The sequence below is a fragment of the Micropterus dolomieu genome, linkage group LG04 (genome assembly GCF_021292245.1).
Source record: "Micropterus dolomieu isolate WLL.071019.BEF.003 ecotype Adirondacks linkage group LG04, ASM2129224v1, whole genome shotgun sequence".
NCBI classification, from domain to species: Eukaryota; Metazoa; Chordata; class Actinopteri; order Centrarchiformes; family Centrarchidae; genus Micropterus; species Micropterus dolomieu.
The window spans coordinates 27,551,770-27,575,454 of record NC_060153.1 but is presented as its reverse complement, the minus strand read 5'-3'; the positions used below and the strand labels follow the sequence as shown (position 1 = coordinate 27,575,454).

The 23,685-nt window shown below is 42.4% G+C and overlaps 3 protein-coding genes and 2 non-coding genes across 7 annotated transcripts in view; 3 read left to right on the top strand and 2 right to left on the bottom strand.

Moving 5' to 3' along the window:
• The first annotated feature begins 1,311 nt into the window (after positions 1 to 1,311).
• trnai-aau lies at positions 1,312 to 1,385 on the top strand. Its single transcript has one exon. It is a non-coding gene; the product is annotated as a tRNA-Ile (tRNA).
• A 291-nt stretch (positions 1,386 to 1,676) lies between these two features.
• On the top strand, positions 1,677 to 1,748 carry trnaq-cug. Its single transcript has one exon. It is a non-coding gene; the product is annotated as a tRNA-Gln (tRNA).
• Positions 1,749 to 1,976: 228 nt separating this feature from the next.
• exosc9 (exosome component 9) lies at positions 1,977 to 7,026 on the bottom strand. Its single transcript, XM_046047399.1, has 12 exons — positions 6,851 to 7,026; positions 6,347 to 6,441; positions 5,406 to 5,525; positions 5,045 to 5,147; positions 4,820 to 4,957; positions 4,414 to 4,496; positions 3,725 to 3,857; positions 3,444 to 3,532; positions 3,201 to 3,347; positions 2,897 to 3,081; positions 2,562 to 2,640; positions 1,977 to 2,311 (listed from the first exon to the last, which is right to left on the bottom strand). Exons 1-12 carry the CDS (start codon positions 6,914 to 6,916, stop codon positions 2,251 to 2,253), a joined length of 1,299 nt encoding a protein of 432 aa, XP_045903355.1. The 5' UTR covers positions 6,917 to 7,026; the 3' UTR covers positions 1,977 to 2,250.
• Positions 7,027 to 7,732: 706 nt separating this feature from the next.
• clgn (calmegin) lies at positions 7,733 to 17,509 on the top strand. Its single transcript, XM_046047866.1, has 15 exons — positions 7,733 to 7,946; positions 9,823 to 10,094; positions 10,247 to 10,320; positions 10,531 to 10,589; positions 10,986 to 11,127; positions 11,285 to 11,366; positions 11,495 to 11,687; positions 11,794 to 11,983; positions 12,104 to 12,217; positions 12,304 to 12,460; positions 13,244 to 13,459; positions 13,622 to 13,738; positions 13,856 to 14,000; positions 14,109 to 14,284; positions 16,046 to 17,509. The coding sequence occupies exons 2-15, from the start codon at positions 9,825 to 9,827 to the stop codon at positions 16,118 to 16,120; spliced, it is 2,010 nt and encodes a 669-aa protein (XP_045903822.1). The 5' UTR covers positions 7,733 to 7,946; positions 9,823 to 9,824; the 3' UTR covers positions 16,121 to 17,509.
• A 114-nt stretch (positions 17,510 to 17,623) lies between these two features.
• scoca (short coiled-coil protein a) overlaps positions 17,624 to 23,685 on the bottom strand; it is a 6,694-nt gene continuing 632 nt past the window's right edge. The window contains exons 1-4 of one of the 3 annotated variants that reach the window (XM_046048283.1): positions 23,065 to 23,229; positions 21,004 to 21,075; positions 20,803 to 20,883; positions 17,624 to 19,407 (exon numbers count right to left, since the gene is read on the bottom strand). In XM_046048283.1, coding sequence (XP_045904239.1) covers positions 19,265 to 19,407; positions 20,803 to 20,883; positions 21,004 to 21,022 — 243 coding nt within the window. In that variant the 5' untranslated portion in view covers positions 21,023 to 21,075; positions 23,065 to 23,229 and the 3' untranslated portion in view covers positions 17,624 to 19,264. Of the gene's footprint in view, positions 19,408 to 20,802; positions 20,884 to 21,003; positions 21,076 to 22,865; positions 22,889 to 23,064; positions 23,230 to 23,685 lie in introns of those variants that run through there. The other 2 variants (XM_046048285.1, XM_046048284.1) reach the window with 2 other exon arrangements.

Genomic DNA, 23,685 nt, shown 5'->3' with positions numbered 1-23,685 from the left:
CCACCCACCCCAAAAAAAAGGCCCCCCCCCCCCCCCCATCCCCCCAAAAAATGAAAACTGTAATCACTTGGTGAAGTCCTGAACTCTTGGGGAAGGGATTCAGAAGGAGGATTACACATTTACACAGCAATTTATGAGCACGGATTAGGCGGTATTACATAGCGGTTAGTCATGTGTATCTGTTAAGAGGGGACAGCCTTGCCAACACTGGCACCTCAGAGTGTACTTGATATGGCTCACACAAAATCTGAAGCAAAGGCAGAGATATGGCTGAACGAGGTTTTGTGACTCCCCCCGTGCCACATATTGAGGCATCTTAACAAGGTCTGAGCTGAGTGCAACTCTGAACATATGCACAAATGAATACATGCACAAATGATGACACATGGACGTTACACAAGCCTAGTAGGAGTCACACAGTAACTGCTTCCCTACTCTTGTTTAAATCGACATATGCACATACATGCTCATGTACTAAACCTCAGCATGGGCACTATGTACGGATATAGTGACCATGCTGAGGTTTAGTATCAGATTTCCAAGAACTTCACTTCTGTGTGTTAGCCACAGTTTGTTCACCTGGTTTACAGGTGAGATGTAGATACCATTTGCTCAGTAGGTGTTACTGTTTGTATTGCTGTTATTGTGTATTGCTAGATTCGTAAGCAAACAGGAGCCCTGCATTTTTTAAGACAGTGGAATATTCCACACCATAGAAAAACCACACACACACACACACACACACACACACACACACGTCACGTATGTATGTATTGACCCACACTAAGACTTGCCTTGGTAGAGCTGAGATGATTGTTGACGATAGACAGGTCTGATAAGAGTCTAGCCAGGACAAGAAAACCACACAGGCTCTCTTCCTGTATGGGGTGTGTTTCTAATCAATATATTTAGGATGTCACAAAACAATTTGTGACATCCTAAATGCATCTGAACTTTCGTTATCATCCCAGGTACAGGTGAACAAACAAGAATGTAATACTCAGTACTGCCTGAATGCAAGATGCACACCGCTATCTAGTTTTGTGGTGCTATGGTTATTTAATACATCAAACCCACAGAGAGCAATAAATCACAAAAGAATATAATCAAACGTAGATGATAGGCTTTCATACAGTCAGTATCAGCTTCTGGTAACGAATATAGAGTCATCAATCTGAATATAATTTAACAAATGAATAATATTAAAAAATAAAGTGGTTTTACAGTTAATAAAACGAATATGCGATTGCACTCACTCAGAAACTTTAACAGACGCACTATCTCAAGGGTTTGGGCAACTCTATGAATTATGGCCGGTTAGCTCAGTTGGTTAGAGCGTGGTGCTAATAACGCCAAGGTCGCGGGTTCGATCCCCGTACGGGCCACTGTTCCTTTTTTTTTCCCACTTGGTTTACTTATGCCCTTAGAAACTAATTTCCTGCATTATCGTTTTATTTCCTCTTTTTCTCATAACCGATATGCTATCTGACGCGGTTAACTATTGATATCACACAAACCTGTACTGTTAACATGCATTTCCTTGAGGAGCACCATTCTTTGAGTCTTTTCAGAAGTTACACGTGCATCACTATAAAAACAACCAAACCTATTACCGCATGTCACAGTTTGAACTGTGCAGTTACATGAACTGAATAGTCAGCCGCGCAGTCATGAATGGTTCCATGGTGTAATGGTTAGCACTCTGGACTCTGAATCCAGCGATCCGAGTTCAAATCTCGGTGGAACCTGAATTTTTTTTTCCTTCTTCTTCAGTGCGATAAGTCTTGTGGCAAAAGAAACCACTACATAGACATTGAAAAAACAATATCTGCGTACTCAAGTGTGTGATTGCTTTGATTCACACCTGGAAACTTTACAAAAACAATGACTTATTTCTTCCTTTATATTTCGATTCAAAATCGCATTTTGTCCTTGCAAAATATACCACTTCGCAAAAATAACTCAAATGCAAAAAGTCAAGAATGACAATATTACTTTTTAATTATACTTGTTTCATTGTTAATAAAAAAAAAAAATGACACAAGAATTCAATTTACACATTTGCACGTCTTACAAATAAATCGATCCAAATGGCCAACACCTGGAAGTGTTTCTGTACTGTAACATCTGTTTGATCCCGATTCTCAGCTAAAGCAGATAGGAATCATTTTAGCCATGACAGGAGTCTTTATTTTGCAGAGGTGCTGCAGTCTGTGGCACTGCTGTTGGTCTGCAGGGATCCTTCTTTCATTACTTCCGTCTTTTCTTTGATGTTGCTGCCCCCTTGTGCTGGGAACTGGATCCTGTATTTCTGAGAGCAAGAAAAAAAGATGTTTATTACAGTTTCTGTCTGATTGCTTAGGCACCAATTTTGAAACTATAAGGCTGTTTTTGCAAAACTCTACACACTGACCACAAAAAACATTGGTCAGATCTTGCAAAACAATTCTTGCAACACTCGTCAAAATTGTGTATTTGCATCAATACAGTAAACACACCATCATTGAATAAGCACACAAAGCAGCAACTACCCAATGATAAGTAAAATGAAAAACACCTACTTAGGAGCTTTGTCTGGTGTCTCCGGATGAAGTATGACCACATCCTCCTCTTCACTGTCAGATATCTCAACCACATCTCCTGTAAGTCAAAACAAATTCCCACTTTATGATTTTAAGCTATTCAAAAGAAAACATGCTCATAGAATCATCATTTACTTCCTAAGGTTACATAATGTTTGGCCTTGTGCTGGTTTGACATCTAATTCCTGCCTATTCTTTTGCTTTCTTTTATAAACGACTTGTATGCAAGATGCTGCTTTCCTGTCTGTTTCTTTAGAAACTGAAACCTATAGAAAGTCTACTTTATATTAAGATTGAAAAAAAAATTCAATAACCTCTTCCGCTCTCCTCCTTTTCATGCTGTTCCTCTTCCATCTCTGTTACTTTATCCTCCTGTTCGTTAACACTGTTGTCATTGTCTTCCTCTTCCTCTTCATCATCCTCCTCCAGTCCCCAGGTGTTCTGCAGCCCCTGCCCTACTTGACCCACCCCTGGGACGGGCACCACTGGGGAAGGCACCCTGGTATGAATGGTTAAGGAGCCACAGTGGACATGATCTGGCAACGTGACAGATAAAAAAGGGACAAAGACACATTCTCTTGGAAGACGCCGTTATCATTCAGGCTCTGTAAAAGATACGTCTGAGGCGGGGCCTCGGCTTTCCGGACTATGTCGTTGGCTCTGTCTGTCACATCTGTCATCTCCACTGGAGTCTCGTCCATTTTCAGTGCTGTGATTCGCTCCTGAGGCAAAGACTCTGCAAAACCACACCTACCCCCCGCCTTCCTGGAAATGAAAAGATGTTCTTATTTATCAACTCATAACAACACCTGGAGTTCAAAATGACCACTCGCTTAGTAGTGTGGTGATGTTACTGCTCACCTTGCTTTCTTGTCATTCTCCAGGGCTTTGCTGATGAGTTCTGTGATTTCGGACACTTTGACGCTGGCTATTTTACTGCATCTCATAACCTTCAACACCGCACACAAAAAAAAGAAAGTGGTGATAATATATGTAGGGTGTTACTCTTACAGGATAACTACAGTGTTTATATTCAACCTGTGAGTGTTCAGGAGAGCAGCTCTACAGGAAAGTGTTTTTAAAATAATTGATCTTTCTGGCTGCAAAACTAAGATAACAACTGCAAGATTATCTGGGTTCACCTGCTCTTTAAGCAACATGATGCCGCCACTGGACTGGATGGAGCAGATTTCTCTGTGTTTGTTCATGGCGATCATCAGCAACCCGTCCATCACACGCTCCTCCCGCTCACAGGGGTCCACCAGCAGATAGGTCCTGCAGAGCAAACAGGAAGGAGGTTAGGTAAGGTGAATCTTTATTATCCCCAAGAGGCAATTAGTTGCACAGCCAGCAGTGCAATCATCATGTTCAAACAACACATAAACCATTCACACACAAAAAACAACAATGTAAATAAATTACTTACTGCTGTTTAGAAGACTAATATAAGCAGATGAGTTTTTAAATCTATTGTTCCTGTACCTTGGTAGGTTATACAGTATCTCATAAAAGTGAGTACAACCCTCGCATTTTTGTAAATATTTAATTATATCTTTTCATGTGACAACACTGAAGAAATGACACTTTGCCACAATATAAAGTAGTGAGTGTACAGCTTGCATAACAGTGTAAATTTGCTGTCCCCTCAAAATAACACATCACACAGCCATTAATGTCTAAACCGCTGACAACAAATGTGAGTACACCCCTAAGTTAAAATGTCCACACGGCTAAATTAACAGGGAGTCCTTCAAAATAAAAATCTTAGCATTTTGGTACACTGCAATTTTTAGAAAATGAGTCTGTCTTGTACTCAAACGTGCCGTCTTACCCTTGTTGGAAGAACGCGAAGCTGACACTGATGGGCATGTGGTAGATACTCAGAGGAATAGGGTCTCTCTCCTCCGGACTGTACTAAAGGAGCACAGGAATAAATATAAAATTACAACCAACACAAAGAGAGATGTTAAAACCGTTCTGACATGAGTAAAAATGTAAAATCTGTGGTGCAACGTAGTGTTTTTGTTTTAACAATAAAAAGATGTGTTGACACTGAAATTAAACAGCATTAATGATTAACCAGTGGTCACTTGGAGCAAAGCAGGAAAGTCCTACATTATACCCTCTGTAAGTGTCATCAATTAATTTCAGGTAACAGAGCAGTTTGGGGCATCAGGCGTCTCCCAGTAGATTCACTGAGGCAGAGACAACACCTGGCGTGTTTGTTGCTGACTCACCACTGTGACGTCCTCTCCCTGGATGCCGACATCAGGGCGCCTGAAGTGGCTCAGAGCGGTAATAGCAGCAATGCTAGCAGCATCCATCAGGTTCCCGTCATGATTCAGCATGTGAACATCCACCCTGATCTGCCACACCTGAACACAGAGACACACATCACCACCATCTCACTAAATATATGGTTCTTTTCTGTTTTCTGTTTTGTGTGTGTGTGTGTGTTTTACCTTTTCCCCAGACACCACACACAGGGACTCGGTATCAATGCACTTGGAGTTCCTCAAGCATCTCTCCAGCTGCCTGTTTAGCTTCACTGACAACTCAGACTGTCTGGAGAGAAATAAAAACCCCACAGAGGATTTACACTCGGCACAAACAAACACACAAAATAAAAAAAAAGACTAAATGAACCACGTTTCAGACTTCTAGTCTAATAGGTCCCTTAACACTGTGGGGAAAAAGCTAAAATTTTATAATGTGACGAGAAACATTACCACTGACCAAGAGGGAATGTGTAACCTATAATCCGTCAGATGTATTAGCAGAAAAGAACATACAGACATCATCTGTTTAGGCTTCTTTTCTCACCTGCCCTGTTCAAATGCTGGTGAGGCCATAGGTGACAGCTCGATGTTGAAGAACATGATTCCCTCGTTTGGTCGACTCTCTTTAGGACACACCAGCTCACATGACACCTGGGCCATGACCCTGTAGAGTGCAGCACATTGATATTCCATTATCACAAAAAAATAAAACGTTTCATATGAATTTCGGTGCATTACATGGGTTCCCTTTGACTCTGCACAACATCAGTGCTTGTTTGAGAGGCTTCCCTCCACGGACCCTTTGAGAAGTCCATATCTACAAACTCATGCCGTGAAGACAAGCAAAGTTCATCAACCCAGTGCTTTCAAAGATTCCAGCTTTGTCATGCAAAGTTCTACAGTAAATACTTATCAGCAGGGCTGGCCAAAAATGTTATCACGATAAAAAAAGTTTCATATCTTTTGATATCAATAATTATCACAATAAGTATCAAATCGTTATTTCTTCCGAGTTTAAAGGCTGATTTTCGCTCCCGAGTGAAAGTTGAGGAAACCTGATGGTTAATTGTGCTTTAAACTTTTCTTTATGGCCAACACTTGAAGCCAAACAGTCGATCACTTCACCAATCTGAGGTAGAACATTCAATTATGATAAAATCTTTGTCAACAAATGTGCATGAGTAAAATTAAGTAAAAGCTTTTTTCAGTCCTTTTTCCTCAACAAAATAAACATCTTAATTAAAAATTAAGTCCTAATTAGTTTAGATGAAAATCAAACATTTGCTATATTGTTATTTAAACTAAATATTGCAATAATTATTGTTATTGTTTTATTGTCCAGCCCTACTTTTCAGATGGATTCAGAAACATCTTAATTGTGAATATTTACAGGAAAATAAGTTACAGCTAACTCTGAGTTGAATTAAGGAAAATTTAGGGGAAGATTTACAAGGAAGATACATTCATGTCTGGGCAGGGTTTCACCTGGTTTTCCCCAGATCCACAAAGCAGCATCCATAGTCGGTCCCAAACGTGATCTTCATCTTTCTGTAGTCGTAGGTCTGTCGTCCATCCAGGCGCTGCAGGGAGAAGACAGGTGAAACTCGAGCACTCCCACAAAATATCACTTTTTAGGGACTACTATGGGAATTAGGGGACATGGACGAGACTTCCCCCAAAGCCTAAGTCCATAAACCACAGCCATGTAAAGATACTGAACCCTTTCCATTTACAACTACTGAAGACTGGCTAAGTGAAGTGTTTGGGAACAGCAGAGACGTTGTATATAAGGGCTTTGGTAATAGTCTATCTTGAATGAATTACAGAGAAATATTTTTTATTCTGTATCAATTATAGCAAGTTAGTCGTAACTGTACTAATACTAACACTATTGTTTTGCTTTAGTGGAACATCAATCTCTGCAGCAGTTTTATATTTTATCAGTTTTAACTTACATAAAGTGGACACAATGTTCAGAAACCAGCTCACCTTTTTCTCTTCGATGGCTTTGAGCAAGAAATCCCGCTCACAGTTAGACAACGGCGTGTCCTTCATTCTGCGGGATTTATCTGGCTGTAGTTAGAGTTCAATAATTTAATTCTACTAATTCTTATAACTGCACTTCCACTGGCATGTGGCCGCCATCAACATTGTCTGAACTCTACCCCGGAAGTGCTATGGTTTTCCATATTAAAACCGGGGGGGAATATTTGTCTTTATTTGACTTGTTTAGAAGTGTTATGTTATGTTAGCCTATTTTTTTAGTTTATTTGTTATGAACCAGGTCTTTGTTGGCACTGTGTTATGGGAGCATATGTTGAAGAATTGACTGAAAATACGCTTTTACTTTGAAATCCTACTGCAGAGTGAATTCCTGATGCCTTTAAGAGCTCCTCAAAAGCTCAGAATTTGGGACAAACGAAGTTGTAAATAGAAGACGTATTTTTGAGGAATTTTGAAATATAAATGCATATCACGCTTTTATGTGCTTTTGTTTGTACACCAGCAGAATGGATCCCGTAGCTAAGGTATTTTGTGGTGGCTGTATTTTGGAAGTCAATCGGCACACTGCCATTTTTGTACTGAGCATCGTGGATAGTTATCAAAACAACTCTTCAACAAAGTTATGCTACACAATAAATATAGAAATTACAGTTAAAGTTGTGGGGAAAGTATTTCAGCCGTGATTGGCAGTATTCGTAGAAACGGAAGAGTATCGGAAATACTGAAGCCAAAAGCCTCTAGTCATGCTGTCAACAGCTCGGAGTCGCTCTCGTCTCCTATTATTTGTTACAACTGCCGGTGGCACTTGAAGGCACCATTCACGCTCTCCATCTGCGCGGAGTGCGCATGCTCGTTTGTAGGGACTCGCTCGCTGTCATCTACCGCGCACAGTTATCCGGGCCAAGCTGTCATCTACGTTTCATCTTCTCCAGCAGACAACCGTGTTTTTCCCAACCGTACACGGCGGGCCTCGGTGACACTTAGGTGCGGGACAAACGCTCAAGACTCTTCCTCTATTTTTCCAGAGCGGAGAAGCAGCTTTTATCGAGGAATATTCTCTGCAATTACAAGAAGGCGCAAGGTTTGTTTGCGTGCGCTCATTCATTCTCCTCAGCCCTCCCTGAGCGACATCACCGCTAATTTAACAAGCTAACCGATGCTATCCAATCATTACTGCAGTCTGACAAGACCGTTTACTATAAAAATACATTTTTAGCCGTTTGTTTTTTTAACGCCGTAACATGTTTAATTGTTGGGTTCCTTCTTTAAGCCCATTAGTTTACTAGCTAAGCTTATGTTATGCTAACGTTTGCTGTTTGTGATTGGCGCGCCGTACAGCTAGCTAGCTAGAGGAGCAGGTGCTGCAGCCAGAGCCATTCATCTGAAAGAGTTTGGATATTGCAGTGTTAGATGGCAGCCATGTTAGCTCCAAAACCCTGTCCTGTGACATGTTCTCTGTATTTCCTATATCTGTTTTACTAATGAGCTTCAGCTACATAGTGATACAAATAATAAAAGAGCTTGTTGGCACTGTTTAACTTAAACTGGGGGCTGGTAAGGGATGTTAGCACAGTACACTTGGGCTATAACTGTGATAAATAGAAGGACTGAAGCTTAAGGGGAAATAGAGTTGGCTGTGGTAGCTGACATCTACACAGGTTAGCTAGTTGATTTTGTTAGGTAAGTCAGGGAATGGCCTGTCTGGGACGTTTAACCCACACACTGGAGATAAAAGAAATTGTTTTAACTAACGTTACACTTGGCCAGTAATGATGAGAGTGTTTTAATGGATGTGGGGTTAAGATGACTTATCACAGTCGGTGGAAGCTGTCTAGACAAACCTGGTTATACTTTGGCCACAATTACATGCATTCTCCAATGTGTTGTACATGTTTTGTGTGTTCACATCAGAATCCATTTTTTTTTTTTTCCCCCAGTCATCTCTTCCTGCTGTGGGATGTGGCCAAAATTCCTTACAAACAGTTGCATTGCTTGCATTCAGACCAAAGATCAATAAATGAGCAGCATCTTGACGCTTTTCAAGATGAGATGACCCTTAATAGCGTTCCCTGTTCATCATCTCTCTCATGTTTATCAGAATCCTTTTGATCCTCCTGCGCTCTGATGTTAGCAAACAGAACAACAGCAGTATGGGAATTAAAGTTAATTAGGAATAAATGAAAGCGTGGGCACTGGGCTGCCTGCAGTGATTCATGTCAATTCCTGCTGCTCACAACAAGTGTGAGCAGGTGTGGCCGGTTCAATAAGAGGTCATTGAAGCTGTTGTATGGCGTAACAGATCTGAGTTTCACCATTATTCAGCAGAGCATCTGTCAAGGCTTGAAATGTATATTAGGACACACACAAAGAGTCTAATTTGATGCATTTGCTGAAATGCGGACCAGTAAGGATGTTTGGGGAAGAAGACATGTTGTAAATCCAAAGATGCTAGTTGTATGCTACAGATTTGAAGGCACGGATGTTTTTGGCATCTGTGTAGAAGGAGTCTGTAGTCAGAATTTATCTGGTGCACAGATAAGACAACAACAAAGGAGGGGTAGACTTTAAAGTATTTTTAAGGAAGTAGTGTGACAAACGTGAGAAGGATGTGTGATCTGAGGACACAGGCCTCACATCAAGTAGCACTGTGTACTAATGTGACCTTTTCCTCTAACACTCATCTCTCCTTCCCTTTACGTACTTGTGTTCTCTATTTATATAATTGACACACATACCCCTCCCCCCCATGTGCTCACACACACACACCCCATTGCTCTCCATAAATAACATCTATCTCACTCACACCTGCCTTTTCTTCCCATCCCCCTCCCTCCTCCTCCCCCCATACCACACCCTCCTCACTGTGCTACTCACACTATGGTCATCTCTGATACCCTTATCTCACACTCATCCTCTTACTGTCGGCCCCCACCCTACCCCCCATTTCTAACCTCTAGAGATGAAGTTGGACAGGGGTTGGATGTGGTGCATGCTGCTCCTGTCCTACCTGGCTGTGGCAGCCGTGGCGTGCCAGGAGAAGCAGCTGGAGGGTGATGTTTCAGACGTCAGTGAAGATATGGGCCTGGATGAGGAGGAATTAAAGGTTTTGATGGCAGAAGAGGACGAGGAGGAGCAGGAGGAGGAGGCGACGGTGATGGATGAAGACCACTCTGATGAGACAGACATAGCAAGTGGGAAGGCTGGAACAGATGCAAATGTCTCCTTCCAGGTCGGGAATGAGTCATAGGTCAAGTAAAACTGAAATATATCAAAGCTGGTAAAATCAATAAAATTTAAGAAAGATTATCTTGACAGTTGAAAGGTCTAGATTAACGGAAATTGACCTGCAGATCGACTTCTAATTTGTTTTTTGTTCCCCAGGTAACATACAAGACTCCTGTTCCCACTGGAGATGTCTACTTTGCAGAGACGTTTGATGATGGATCACTGGACAGGTATAGCCTAAAAATATAGGCTATAATATAGGCTACCACCAAGTGCCACTGAAAATACAGCGTAAATATTTGATGCGTGCAAGGATACGTGAGCCTCCGATGGTGCTGAGTGACCAGGATAACTTGCACTGTCAATGGTGGTAATGTATTTGTATGTGTTCACCTTTTCTTGTGTGGAAGCTAAGCATTGTGGGATGCTGATCTCCACAGATGGCAGCTGTCAAAGACAGTGAAGGGGGATGCAGATGACGAAATCGCCAAATATGACGGTTTGTTGCTTTTTGTCCCGTTCTGCTAATCTAGATGTGTGTGTACGAGCGTTTGTACAGAGGCACAACTTGCTGTTCTTATCTTTACCTCTCACAGACTCTATTTTCTCATGTATGATGCTAAAAAGAGAGGTATTTACAACGCTGGGGCTTATTTTTATAGTGTGGGCCACGATGCCTGTTAGTTATGATATGATTTGACATGGCAGCGTAATTGCTGAGATATAAGTTCACAACGCCTCGGCTCGAGACACTAACAGCGATGACTACACTGAAGCAGAGATTGTGCAACCGCACACCCCAGCAATTCAGCTGTTAAGTAAAATTGTATTATAACCCATGAGAATAAAACCCAGGTTGCTGAACATCCGTCCCTCTCTTCCTCGCCGGCTGTAGGGAAGTGGGCTGTGGAGCAGCTGAAGGAGAACAAAATACCAGGAGACCAGGGACTGGTGCTCAAGTCCAGGGCCAAACACCACGCAATCGCCGCAATGATGGACAAACCCTTTGTGTTCCAGGATGAACCTCTGGTCGTACAGTGAGTTCAAACACACACACGTTACACTTTCATTTTAGTTCATGCAAGTGGACTTTTACTATCAGCTACAGTGGTTAGTGGATGTATAAGTGTGTGACTAAAATCTGTGTAATGTAACAAAAACTTGTTTAATTGTTTTGTTGTGTTCTGGTTGCAGGTATGAGGTGAATTTCCAGGATGGTATCGACTGTGGTGGGGCGTACATCAAACTGCTGTCAGATACTGACGATCTCACTCTGGTTGGTACACATGTTGTCCTCTGCCTTACTCCATTTATAATGTGTAAAGTTTTGATTTGCACTGTAAAATGGCAGAAGCAGCACGTATACGCCATTTGATGGGCTCTTCTTCTTCTTCTGCGCTGCAGGAGCAATTCCAAGACCGTACACCCTACACCATCATGTTTGGACCAGACAAGTGTGGCGAGGACTACAAGCTGCACTTCATCTTTCGCCACCAGAATCCCCTGAACAAAGACTTGGAGGAGAAGCATGCCAAGAGGGCTGACGTCGACCTCAAGAAGTTTTACACTGACAAGAAGACTCACCTGTACACTTTGGGTAGAGAGACAATTTAGAATTAAATTTTTATATCTGTCTAAATGTATCTTTTATATGTAACGCTTTAGTGCCACACTGAAGCATAATAATGTTTCCCTGTTATCAGTCCTGAACCCAGACAACAGCTACGAGATGTTCATCGACCAGTCCAGCGTGAGCCGCGGCAGCCTGCTGCATGACGTGATCCCTCCAGTCAACCCACCCAAAGAGATCGATGACCCAAATGACTCCAAGCCGGAGGACTGGGACGAGAGGGCCAAGATTCCTGACCCTGAGGCTGTCAAGCCTGATGACTGGTGACCACACCCCCCCCCCCATGCTAGTAGACAGTACAGATTAGTTGCAGAACATGTTTAAACGTTAGGGCCTCAGTGACCTAGTCATCAGTAACAAACATGGACGTGTATGTTCGGCAGGGATGAAGATGCTCCAGCGAAGATTGAGGACCCCGACGCTCTGAAGCCAGAGGGCTGGCTGGACGACGAACCGGAGTTTGTCCCAGACCCTAACGCTGAGAAACCAGAAGACTGGTAAACAAACGCATTCACCACAGGTCCACCCAAATGATTTTACAGTAAGGAACGGATCCAGACTGACAGCTCTCCTCTGTGCGCAGGGACGAGGAGATGGATGGAGAGTGGGAAGCCCCGCAGATTCCCAACCCAGCCTGTGAGACGGCCCCTGGCTGTGGGGAGTGGAAACGGCCCAAGATCAACAACCCTCAGTACAAGGGCAAGTGGAAAGCCCCTCTGGTGGACAATCCCAACTATCAGGTAACTATAACAAACCCAGTACAGTGGAAACCTCTGTCTGGGTCAAATTATCACTTCAAGTGGATGATTATCATAAACATATTTTATTTTTTTTCTCATGAGAATTTCCATCTACTTGACATTTGTATATTTATTACATGAATATAAAGTAATAAAAATGACAGAACAGCTGTTTTAAACACTTCTGAAATCATTTAAATTACTGTACTGTGTATAATTCAAAAACACTATACAGCCATACAGTACATAAAATAAATCTTGCTGTAGTTCAAATTATTATTAGGCTATAGCCTGAAACAGTATTGTAATGTACAACATTTATAACATTTTTAACAGCCTGACAATAAACTGTAGGCTATCAATGCCAAACTGGTAGCTGAGTTTGAAGACAAACGTATTCATAAAATATTCAGGTATGTTGACATGGATAAAAGGGCCATTAATAATGAATGATTAATATAAGCTAATTATTACTGGGGTTGATCACTGTAACTGATCACTATAAGCAGTTTTCACCGTATAACCAAACCGAGCTGTTTTTGACATCTTAGAGCTGTACATCGCTACATGGGTCAGAAAAATCTAACTTTCACACTGATCAGTCAATTACTCTTTTATTTACTGTTCTAGTTGCATACTCAGCCAAAAAACATTGACACTTTACGCGTTACACGCAGCACCTCTAACCTGTCCTGTTAGAGATGCTGTATGTTGTTGCACCAGCTGAAACCATGTTGTCATCTCTTCCTAACTCTTGTTTTCCTCCACATTCTTCTTTCCAAGGGAGTCTGGAAGCCACGGAAGACCATTAACCCGGACTATTTTGAGGACCTGCAGCCGTTCAGGATGACACCTTTCAAGGCTGTGGGCTTGGAGTTGTGGTCCATGACCTCAGATATCTACTTTGACAACTTCATTATCACCTCTCACAAGGAGGTGGCTGACCGCTGGGCCGCTGACAGCTGGGGGCTGAAGAAACTGGTGGCCAGCGCTAACGAGGTCAGTGTGATGCTTTGTAAGGGCAACAGGAACATAGACCCTTAACGTTGCCACTATGTGCATATAATTTACCACTGGGCTGTCAGTTTGTGCCAGGGAAAGGGCTCACTACTTGCTCTTGCTCTTGCTCTCTTGGCTTTTCTCACCCTTTAATCCCACCAGCCGGGGATTTTTGCTCAGCTGATGATAGCAGCAGAAGAACGACCGTGGCTCTGGGTGATCTACATACTGACAGTCGGTCTGCCTGTAGGCCTGGCTGTGCTCTTCTGCTGGCCAAAGGTACGATGCACCCAATGAGTCATTTATTTATCATGTTTCTGATCCCCCATTTATGCTGGAGCACACGCAGAAAACCCTCCAAACCTGACTGTGATCCCATCCCCTTTTGTGTCCTAGAAATCAGAAGACGACTACGTGTACAAGAAAGTGGATCTTCCCCGGGCTGATGTAGAAGAGGAAGAGGGGGATGAAGAAGAAGAGAAGGCAGCAGCAGATGAGGAAGACAAAGCAGCTGAGGCTACAGAAGGCACACCAGCTGGAGGTTAGAGGGTCAAACACAGGACACACTCTTCTGTTGGTGCTGTATTGAGTATTGTACTTTTAATGCTTTGTCCTTACTGTCATCACCTTTTACTCTCCCTCTCCAAAGCAACAGAAGAAGCGGAGGAGGAAGAGGAGGAGGAGGAAGAGGAGGAGGACGGAGCCGATGCGGGAGATGACAATCTAGAGGGGGATGATGACGAGGAGGAAGAGGAAGAGGTGGAGGATGAAGAGGAGGAGGGAGAAGAGGAAAGCAAAGCTCCTGAGAGAACATTAGAAGATGAGGTTGGTGTTCTCACCTGCACAGCAGCATGAGCTGATGGTGTCGGTACATATCTGAGGTTCCTACACGCCCTGGGAATGAATACCTTAGGTTCATCTTACCTTGATCTTTAAAAGGTTCCACATTATCCAATATTAATCCGCCACAGGATGATAACAGTGTCACACACGTGTGATGTTTGTAATAGTTGAAGTTGAATTCTAATTTTTAGACAAGTCAACTCCAGACTGAAACAACCATTTTTCTCCCTCAGTAACAAAGTGTATTCATAGTTTTCAGTCACGGGACATATGCGAGGTGACCTGGAGGGCAAAACAGATAAGAATAAAAAGATAAAAAGATCTCACACCGGACTCCTTCGTAGAGATGCCGCAAAAGCCGTTCAATTTTATTCACCTCTCAACTCAAGAAAAAGACAGATATGGACAAACTGCAAGTGTTGGGCACTTGCGATCCATATACAGTACCCGCTGCCTTATTTCCGGCGTTAAAAACCACCAGGTCCCAACCAGTGCTCGACTGCGGTAATGTTTACGTGTACCTTGTAGGGAATCCCTCACCTAACACAGATCAGGCTTGTCTCCTCGTCACTTAGTGCATCCGTAAGCACAACAACCAACCAGGCAACGCAAAAGTAACAAACTTCAAACTCAAAGTTAGTGTATAACTTGCTTCCTGGTCGGCGGGCAGCGGAAAATAATGTCTTTTTTGCCCTCACATGGAGCATTTTCCTTGGAATGTGACGTCACGTGAAAACTATGATTCGCCAACGCAAACCTTCGTAGATAAAACTGACATAATAAAATAAGACAATGTATATGCTTACTGGAACTATATGTAAAGACTTAGTATTTTTTTTTTTTTTTAAATAAAGTCAGGGTTAAGCTCAAATGTCCACTTATGGTAAGTGAAAGAAATTCTATCAATATTTTCAATATTGATAATAGTGTCAATAGAGGATCCTTGTCACATTAGATCAAGTTCTGGTCACAACCATCAACTGATCAGTTAAAAGAATTTACACAATACACATATTTGTTATGTCGTGTGTTTTATCATGCATGTGATAAAGTAATTAACAGAAGCTAGTAAAAACAAATGCTTAATGTTTGTGGGAATGAAAATGTATCTAGAAGTAACTTATTGATGATGCAGTCACTACATGAATCGTGATGTGTGGCTTTCTCCTACATGAGCACATTAGTCGCTTTTTTTATTCTCAGCATCTGTGTCATTATTGGTTAATTAGATTTTACTTGGTATGGGATGAAAACCCGTAGTTATAATTCATATGATCTACACTCAAGATTGAATACGTTGTGTTTCTAAGGTTGTTTAACGTTTCTTGGTGGAGTACTGTTAAACGGCACTATCATTTATTCGTTTATATTGTCAGAATCATGGTTAGCCTGCCTGCAGACAACACACTGAACAGGATCATTCACTCACCTCCCTTGTGTTTAGTCTATTTCACATCTCTGAAACTGTGTCCTTGTCCTAGTGAGAAGGATGCATGGTCAGGGAGTCTGGCTGCTCTTGCTTTCACCTTCAGTGATTCCACTTTCAAGAATGGTCATGGTTTTTTTATTATACCTGGCATTTTAAAATGTCTTTAAAAAAATCCAGACATCCTGTGAGATAGGGCTAACTGCACTATTGTTAACATGTTGGTCATTTGACAAAGGCAGGAGTGATGTTTTATGTCTCATCCATTTAATTTGGTTTCTTCTTGCTCTTTATTTCATTCACATTCGGGCCGGCAGCCGAAGGAAGGAGGAGACGTCGCCAAAGAGAGCCACAAACAAGCTGTGAGAAAGAGGAGGGTACGGAAAGACTGAAGAGGTGAACCCCACGCCTACTGTCTCCTTTCTCCCCCGATGCGGAGGAGGTGGAAGGGCCGACTTTGCTGCTGCTTCCCCCACTCCGAGCAGAGCAGCACGTATTTCCTCCAAACCACCTGGTAGCCTGCAGTCACCCCGGCTGCCCCATCCATGTCTCCTCAATCTTGCAGCAACACTCATCACAGGTCCGCAGTCACCCAAACCACCCCCCTACATCAACCCCACTCTCCTCCCGTCTGTCCCTCCCCGCTCAATGAACTACCAAATGAATCCCCTGGAGATTTTGTGCATTTAGCCGGTTTCCCTCCTCCTCCATCCTGAGCTTCCACACTTCCTCCATCCTTCTTCTCTCCTCTAAGCCACGGCTGTCAAAATGCCTGTCAGCCTAAAAAAATCCCTGCCTCTTCCACCTCTGTTCCTGTTCACCCCGTCTCCGCTGTCAGTCTTCTCTCTGAATATTTGCCATCACAGATCTACCAGTCAGATCTACTCCTCTGAGAGTGAAGGCAGCAGAGAGCGTCTGCGCTGCTGTCGACTCCAGGCGTTCATACCATTTTACAGCATATTATAGGGGCCACATCTCAGAAGTTAAGCCTTTTATTCTCTTAGTTTTAAAGAACGTGTTCGAGGAGACAGTTTGACAAAGTTCCTTCCTTGTTTGAAATTGTTTGGGTTTCGAGAACAGGTCAGGAGGAGAGGACGCCAGGCTGCGAGGTGATGCTGTTTGACATGTTACTGCGGTGGCAGGACATTTCAGCTTACACGTCGCCTCAGCTTAGGTTGAAGTTTACCTCTTTAAAAAGTGGATGTTCTGTTTAGAGTTTAGGTAGTTTGTAAGGAGAATCAGTTCCTTTTTGGGTGTTTTTTACTAAGTTATAGCAATTTAAGAATTGAGGATTAGCACTAATAACCCTATTTATTGGTTTGTTTTACGCCAGTATGAAAGATTTAATCATGCAGTGTTTTGAGTGACTTCAAGCAGTTTTCTTAAATATAAGCCCCAGATATGCTTATTCTGAACCTAAATCTGTTTATTACAATTAGTAAAGTTTATGATCAAAACACTGACTGTCAGCGCTTGCAGCAAAAATGGTAACTTTGAAAGCCTTGGTCATTTGTTGTCAATAAGACTGACTAGATGTGTGGGTTTCTGCGGGGTAATAAACCAGTCAGTACACAGCAGTGCTTTCCTAGAACATGTAGACTAGCTGGAAAGACATGGATGCTAATTTATTTGTTTTATATTATTGTCTCAAGCTTTTGTAGTTCATGTTCTTGCCAGATGCTGGCAGATATCACCGTTTACATTTGTTTGCAAGTTGTACATTGCTCTTGAAAATAAAACAATTTAATAAAAAAAAAACATTTGTTAGAAGTCTGATTAAATGAGGTGCATTATTATTCATTTGAATGTGATTTTGATTTCTTTTCTCTTGCTCTCGTCATCTCTTGACAGATAACGTAGGATTGTGTAGGTGACGAAAGACCCAGAGAAAGGAGTGGTCTTAAGTTTTTATTAAAACAAATGTTTAAAAGGTACAGGGTTACACAAGACAGTCGGTATTAGGGTGTGTGTAGGGCATAGTCAGCATGCCAGAAAGATATTGAAATACTACTGTACAACTGTTCAAAATGACAAAATAACAGCATAAAGTTTATAGCCTCCTATATTACCAATTCCTCCCTTTCAAACACCACCTGATGTTTACACATGCATTACTGCTTTCCAGACATTATTGAACTGGACACTTGAGTTTAAAAAGGGAATCCAAATTTGTTGATTACAATAAGTTTCATCTCCTCCTACCATACTCAGTCCTTTCTTCTTCTCTTTATCTGAGGCAGCCTTGGGGGACACACCCTCCACTCCTGCTGTACAATGAGGACATCAGCACATTTACGGTAAAACTCCTCCTCTGGCGGGTGATGTAGTCCAGGCCCGGCCAAATGGATCAATAGCACTCAGGGCCTCTTTACTGCTTTTGGTCTTGCAGTTAAAAGGGGGAGAGCATGTCTGCCCCCCCCCCACCCCCCCACCCTCGCATCTTCCTCGTGTCATTCGGTCCATTAAGGCCCAAATGACGTTACTCTATAAAGACACCAAATGTAATAATGCAGGGTTTGTCTGACGAAGCCCTGCTGCATTTATGACCCCTACCATTCCCTCGGTCACTCTTATGTTACATTTTGGGCCACAACACGTGAGTTTAAAGAATTACAAATACCTTTAAGCACAAAAAGAATCTTTGTGATCACTTGCAATGAAAACATCACTGATGTTAAGACCTACACTTTTATGGAGTGATAGTTTACACCTGTTAAAAAGCTCTGCTAGTTTTCAGTCTGCAATTCAGTGATTGATTTAATGACATTTCATTAGATATACCTAAACTGTCAAACAGAAAGAAACCCATTTGAGATGTGTATTACTCTTAAATGCGAGCCAGTTTCCACTTTCAGTAATACTGTTTAGTTTATCAGCTTTTAAATGGAGGAATACAGTCGTGCTTTATATAAACATGGTGACTTCCAAGACCAACCAAAAACTCAGATCCAGCTGACGTAGAAAATACTTTACAAAAATAAATAATAAAATAAAACCAGTGTGGAAAATGGGGTTCTTTGTCAAACAGTATTTGTAATATTTATGGTTTGTTTACGCCCACTTTACTTGTGAGTTCGAGATGGGAACGCAGTGTCCCAAAGTTCGGAAAACCACTGAAAATCAGGAAACCAAGCAAGTAAAACAGCAGTTGTTTCCAATTATTGTACAGATACTACTTTGACAGGGAGCATTAAGAAGAAACTCAAGGTACAAATGACCCTTAACCACTTCATGTACATATTCTGATTAGTGATTAAAGGGTGATGTCTACCTCATCTGTAGTGTGGAGAGGAAGCTGCTGCAAAACAGACCTGGGCCAGACTAACATTAAATGGATCTATTTCTGAGCCAGCGGGACGGGTGAAAGTCAGTTTATTTGTTTTTTTGATTATTAAATGGTTAGTTTAGACTCAGGTAAGTGAGCGGTTACATAAAACACCCCAGGTCTGCTGAGAAAACAAACCCCTCTCCTTGTCTCCAGGGTGGGTTTCCTCTCTGCTGGCCTGGGACTTCAGCTTTACCCCCCAAAGGGTACCTCACTTCCGTTTGCTCTTGGTGTCGGTGGTCTGGAAGACGCTGGAGGCCGACATGAGATTCTCGATGTACTGACCGAGAACCTGGTTTTCAGACTTTAACTTCAGGTTCTCCTCCTTGACTGCATCGACCCGCGCTGACAAGTCTGGGACAAAGAACGGGACAGAAAGATAGGAAAACGGCAGACAAATTAGCGAATGAATAGCCAATAATACATTTCAATTCAGAAGTTCTTATTTTCTTCGCATACCACTAAATGTTACTTATTCTTATCTTAATTAATATTAAGATAAAGTGAGTCCAAACAGTTTGGGGAGTTTCGTCCACTAGTAGTGCAACTGAGCAGGTCTCCATTTTGTTTCTATTTAATACACACACTGACTGACAGAATGTAAACATAACTTTATTTGGTTGCGGTGCCGAGACAGCTAGCAACGGGCCAGCAAAGGTTAGAAAGAAGCTGACTGCTAGCAACAGCGCTTCCTTGTGGATCCCAGGAAGAATAGCTGCCACTTATGTTGTAGCTGATGGGGATCCTAATAAACTAAACTAACACACAAGTGTACACAGGGCTGGGTAATTTCTGTGCATGCTGTTTGTGAATATGGAAAAGAGGGGAGGTGCATTAGCAAAGGACTGTATCAAGACAGCAGAGCGGCTGAGACGAGGAACAACAGAGAGGAAGGAGCACAGGGAGAAGAATCCAGTGTTTTAAAACTTCTTTCTCAAAGGGGCATTAAAGACGTATGTTTTGGTGTGTTTGGGTCTTATTTAATCCAATGTCTAAGGAAAAAAGACAAGAAAAATCAGAATGTGTGACCGCTGCTACTCAAATTTCAGACGCTTATTAATATGAATGTACAGCTACTGAGTTTCACTCGCACATTGTGCGAGCACAGTAACACGTTTATACAGTGGGTGACACTCACCGCTGGGCTGGCACCCTGTGTCTCCTGTGTGTGTGTGTAACGAGCGAGTGGGCGAGCAAATTAGAGAGACTGAGCTGCAGAAAGTGACAGTGAAAGTTAGCGGAGGAAAATATTTAAGTAATAAAGTCTGTTGTTCCCCCAACTGCTGGAAAAGTAAAGGCGGTTAGCGCTAGCTAACATCTACCCTGTACTAGGGATGCAACTAACAATTATTTTAGTCGACTAATCTGTTAATTGCTAATCTGCTAATTAAACCATTTAACTAATTAAATATCTTTTAAGTGAATTACTGATCTCCAACACACAGCCTAACTAGCCAACATTACCATTAAGTGAACAAGGTTTTCTATTCAGAATGAACACCAGTATCAACACCAGGCTGAATAAAGGACGGGGGTGACCAGGAAGAGCTGAGCCTAGTAAAGTAAATTAGGGATGCAAACTAGTCCTGTTACGCAACTTAGGAGACATCTCTTTTGGATTTTAATGTGCAAATTAAATTCTTACTAACTATCCAGAAATCACAAGGGAAAAAAAGATACATCAAGATGCATCGATAAGAAGACAGGGTAAAAATAAAATGGTGTGTGTGGGTAATAGGTGTGTGTTACCTTCCAGCGTGTGCTGGAGTTCCAAAACTTGATTTATTAACCTTGTCTTCTCCTCCATCTCCACCTGGTTCTCCATGTCTCCTGAAACGGACACAAAACACGGATGTCGTTGACATACAATCGCAACACATTATCTCATTGTTATTACATGATGCAACCCTCAGACATTAACAGTTTCACAAAGTTAGTAAGCAGACGTACCATCTATGTCGCAGTTCATGATGAAAAGCTCGTTCTCCTGTTTAGAATACAGGGCTGCAGATACACTGTCCACTGTAAAAGAAAAAGAACAGAACCTGTGAGATCGTACTACTGATAATACAATGCCGTAACAGAACGGGTAGTTATCCAGCTGGCACAGATTTCTGCTATGTTTTACTTATCTGTTCATATAAACAATAAATACTAGAGGGTCAGGGTTTCCCTGGGAAATTGTTAAAGGATAATTTTGATATTTTGAAACCTGGGCCCTATTTTCACATATTTCGTAGATACAAATGTTTTGGAATCCGTGCGGTAGATGGCCACAAACCGCTTGCATTGGCTGCTACATATTCCTTTGGGGCAATTGTGCTCATCAAAATTACGTCCACAAAAATTGCTTCTCCAGACAGGCTCAGACTGTTATACCAGGTGTCTGACAACATCACGGAAAGGATCCCGACGAGTGACTCACGGTGACACCCTTTGTTTTTAACAAGAAAGGGAAGTCTTGCTCTGAAATCTCACGAGAGGCGAGTTGTTGCAGAAAGACGCAGATGGAAACAAGGGAGAGGAGTTTGTAAGCAAGACCTTTATACCTAAAGTTACTCCAACACAACAAACTCCTCTCTCCAACTCTGTCTCACGCTTCCACCATCCTTTTCCTGCAACAACCCGCCTGTCAGGAGATTTCAGAGCGAAAACTGTCCGAGACTTCGGTTTCTTGTTAAAAAAAAAAAATAAGGTGACTTAATTGTCCTTTAAGTCGAGGTGTGAAGCCACCCAGATCCCTTTTGATCAAAAGTTGATAGATGGTGGCCAAAAACAATAATCACAATAGTCACGTTTTATTTCATAAAGTTGTAGTAAAGATTTATGTTAGCAGAGGGGGGTCTTTGTTTCAGGCCAGGTGACCCACCTCTGCAATAAAAACAAACCCTGGGGGTGATCTATACACTTAATAATAATAATAATAATGGAAACTGGTGTTAATAAAAGCCTACTAATGATCACTGCAGGACATATTAGCACATTAGCTTGGATTTGCTATGCAAAGATGCTACACACAATATGTTGCAGAACATGATCCTGTCAGTCTAAGTAATTAAGCCTTGTCAGCTAAGAAATAGAGGAACATTTGACAGCTGTGTTAACAGACTCTAGACAAGTTGTCCATGCCTGATGAGGGGGGGCAGCAGACACCGCACCCAGGGCGTGAGATGAGCTGCCTACTGCTGACCTGCCAAAGTATCACTGAAATGGCTGCTATGAGCCAAACACTTCTTTAGATATGAGTAGATGTGTTATTGTGTCAGTCTACTTTCTAACCATCAAATGTAAAGGCCTAGTTATATTACAGCAGCAAACAAACGAGCGACTAACGCCAAACGTTAGTGCATCAAATCTCCCATTTAGAGGCAGCGTTGCGTTTTCGAACAGACACCCTGTTGGCGGTGTGTTAAAGTCGAACTCCTCCTGCTCATCATCATCTTGTCTTTCAGGTAGATGCGACTCTGCTGTAACGATCCCTCAAGCCGATGTCTGTAAACAGAGACTGGGCCAACTCATAACATAACGTTAGTCCGAAGGCGTGTGGGCCTCGTTCCTAAACTTGCAAATACGTTATCACATCTAGCGTTAGTATAAAGCCGTGGGTTTGTCGGTGTGGAGTCTGTCATCAACATTTTGGGCAGAAAATGGCAAAAAAAAAAAAAAAAAAAGGAGCAGATGACGCGTCCGATAATGGATGCATCTACATAGCTTTGTACCGTTGAGCTAAATCGTTCTGTGGCTTGCTGCGCCAACGGAGTCGCAACATAACGCTAACTATTTCAACACCAAATGCGAGCGTATGGTCTCACCGGTCTGAGCAGTTTCATGTTCAGAAGCGACTCTCTGATAAACACATTGAACGAGAGCCAACGGCCCTCCGGGGTGCTGCTAACTGTTACAAGCTAACGGCTGCTGCTAGCTTTAGCTTCAACCGCAAACGGGAAAGCTAAAGAGATTTAGCAACTCACGTTTTTCTTTTACACAAAACATGTCGTCGTTTAGGCTCACCTAATGCAAGAAATGTCTCCTCCGTGCAGCGGAGTTACCCTTTAAACACAGACACAGAGAGGCTCTCCAGTGATGAGGAGGAGGAGGAGGATGATGATGATGATGGCTAGACTTCACCCATCAACACCGTCATCGCGACGTCACTACGTGTACGTGACCACGCAGGCCGACAGGGGGAGCAACTACTACTGCTACACACACACACACATACATGCACACCAAACCCTCACTAACAGATGCTCAGGCATTCAGTCATTCCCCACGGTAGCAACTCACATACAAACGCAGACAGCCATAGCAGCAGTTGGCAATGAAAACCTGACCAGCAGAGTCATCCCCACCAGACCTCGGTGCGTGTGTGTTTGTGTTTTTGCATCTATCTCTCTTTCTGTCCATCTGCCTGTATGCATGCATTGAGTGGTTGCCGGCCAGTGTGAACATTAGTATATACATGTCTGTGTGTGGTATCCTTGCAGCCTGCTCGCTCTGAGAAGTCCATATGCTGCGGCTTGTTAGCCAATCCACACCCTGGGGACACTGCTGCTTCAGCCAGTAGCCTGTGTGACCAGATCTACTCCCGGCTCCATTATTTTTCTCACTATTTCTTTAGCTTTCTTGCTG

What these genes read in the sequence shown, in the direction of transcription:
- exosc9 (XM_046047399.1), bottom strand. Translation starts at nt 6,916, where the DNA reads ATGAAGGACACGCCGTTGTCTAACTGTGAGCGGGATTTCTTGCTCAAA. An exon ending in GTGTGGTGTCTGGGGAAAAG is followed by an intron (nt 4,958 to 5,044) that starts GTAAAACACACA and finishes CTCTGTGTTCAG; the next exon opens with GTGTGGCAGATCAGGGTGGA. An exon ending in GAGAATGACAAGAAAGCAAG is followed by an intron (nt 3,348 to 3,443) that starts GTGAGCAGTAAC and finishes TTTCATTTCCAG; the next exon opens with GAAGGCGGGGGGTAGGTGTG.
- clgn (XM_046047866.1), top strand. Translation starts at nt 9,825, where the DNA reads ATGAAGTTGGACAGGGGTTGGATGTGGTGCATGCTGCTCCTGTCCTAC. An exon ending in GACTCACCTGTACACTTTGG is followed by an intron (nt 11,688 to 11,793) that starts GTAGAGAGACAA and finishes CCCTGTTATCAG; the next exon opens with TCCTGAACCCAGACAACAGC. An exon ending in TGGACAATCCCAACTATCAG is followed by an intron (nt 12,461 to 13,243) that starts GTAACTATAACA and finishes CTTCTTTCCAAG; the next exon opens with GGAGTCTGGAAGCCACGGAA.